This window comes from Sinocyclocheilus grahami, unplaced genomic scaffold (genome assembly GCF_001515645.1).
Source record: "Sinocyclocheilus grahami isolate Dianchi unplaced genomic scaffold, SAMN03320097.WGS_v1.1 scaffold1590.1, whole genome shotgun sequence".
NCBI classification, from domain to species: domain Eukaryota; kingdom Metazoa; phylum Chordata; class Actinopteri; order Cypriniformes; family Cyprinidae; genus Sinocyclocheilus; species Sinocyclocheilus grahami.
The window spans coordinates 124,858-126,058 of NW_015506769.1; the positions used below are offsets into that span (position 1 = coordinate 124,858).

A 1,201-nucleotide genomic window follows, 5' to 3' on the forward strand; every position below is an offset into this window, starting at 1 on the left:
GCAGCAGCACCCGCACCAGCACCAGCACAACCAGCAGAACCAGCAGAACCAGCAGAACCAGCAGAACCAGCAGAACCAGCAGAACCAGCAGCACCAGCAGCACCAGCAGCACACGGGCCGCACTCAGCAGCGCTTACTGTGAGCTCGAGCACAGCTGACTCTGAGGTAAACACCTGCGTGAAGCGGACACGGTTTACCTGCGTAGAAGCGCAGCAGCGAGCCCAGCTCGGTGTTCATGCCCTCCTCCTGAACCCGCCACGGGTCCTTAAACCCCAGCTTGAAGAGGAAGTCGTTCTGGAGCTGCAGGGGCCTCTCCTCGGGCCCCAGGCGCCGCGCCGCCTCGCCGTGCAGCTGAACGTACAGCGCCGGTCCGGAGTCCCAGTCACCGGCGGGACCCGCCTCGGCTCCATCCGTTACCGGACAGTCCAGCTCCAGCTCGTCCGAGGAGCTGCCGTACGCGTCCAGGCCCTCGAGCGCCGAAGCGTCGGTACCCAGGGTCATGTCGTCGCTGAGCGAGTCCCGGTGCCGGCTGAACCGGGCCCCGGAGCTCAGGTCGCTGCTGCTCTCCACATCGGAGCCCGCGGACCGTTTGACGGAGTCCTCGTCCTGGGGCTCGGTGCAGATGTCGAACCGGAACCGGTGCTCCTTCTCCAGCAGCAGCAGCCGCAGCCGGTCGCCGTCGCAGTTCCCGTTCACGTCCGTCTTGGCGGCGAGCCTCAGGACCGAGCCCGGTTTGCCGCTCAGGCGCTGCGCGATGTCGGCCGCGGTGCAGTCCGCGGTGCACAGCACGAGCCGCGGCGGGAGCGACCGCACCGTCAGCCGGTCATGGACGTGAACGGAGCCGCGGCGCAGGTCCTGGCGGACCCACTGCCGGTCGCACAGCTGCAGCGGAGCGGCGGCTCGGTGTCTCTGCCGGTCCAGCGACGCGTGCCTCCTCACCCTCCTCTTCCTCAGCTCGGCGGGGCTCCGGTTCTGACGCGGCTTCGACGCTCCCTGGCCTTCGTCGTCGTCTTCATCGGCGGCGGATCTCAAGGCCGCACTCGGAGCGCCGCTCTTCTTCAGTTTAACGCTCTCCATCCTCGCGGGTCGCTCGTTAGTCCATCTGAGCGGGGATACGAGCGCCGCTCGACGCGCGGAGGGGCGTCATGAACGATCGCGGCGCGCGGGTCATGGAGTCTGAAAGCGGACGAGGCAAATCTCG

At 67.9% G+C, this 1,201-nt stretch overlaps 1 protein-coding gene across 1 annotated transcript in view; it reads right to left on the minus strand.

Annotated features, from left to right (window-relative positions):
- LOC107571400 (PH domain leucine-rich repeat-containing protein phosphatase 1-like) overlaps nt 1-1,201 on the minus strand; it is a 35,757-nt gene extending 34,556 nt beyond the window's left edge. Inside the window, exon 1 of the mRNA XM_016257725.1 lies at nt 198-1,201. Within this exon, the coding sequence (XP_016113211.1) occupies nt 198-1,077 (880 nt within the window). The 5' untranslated portion in view covers nt 1,078-1,201. The remainder of the gene's footprint in view (nt 1-197) is intronic.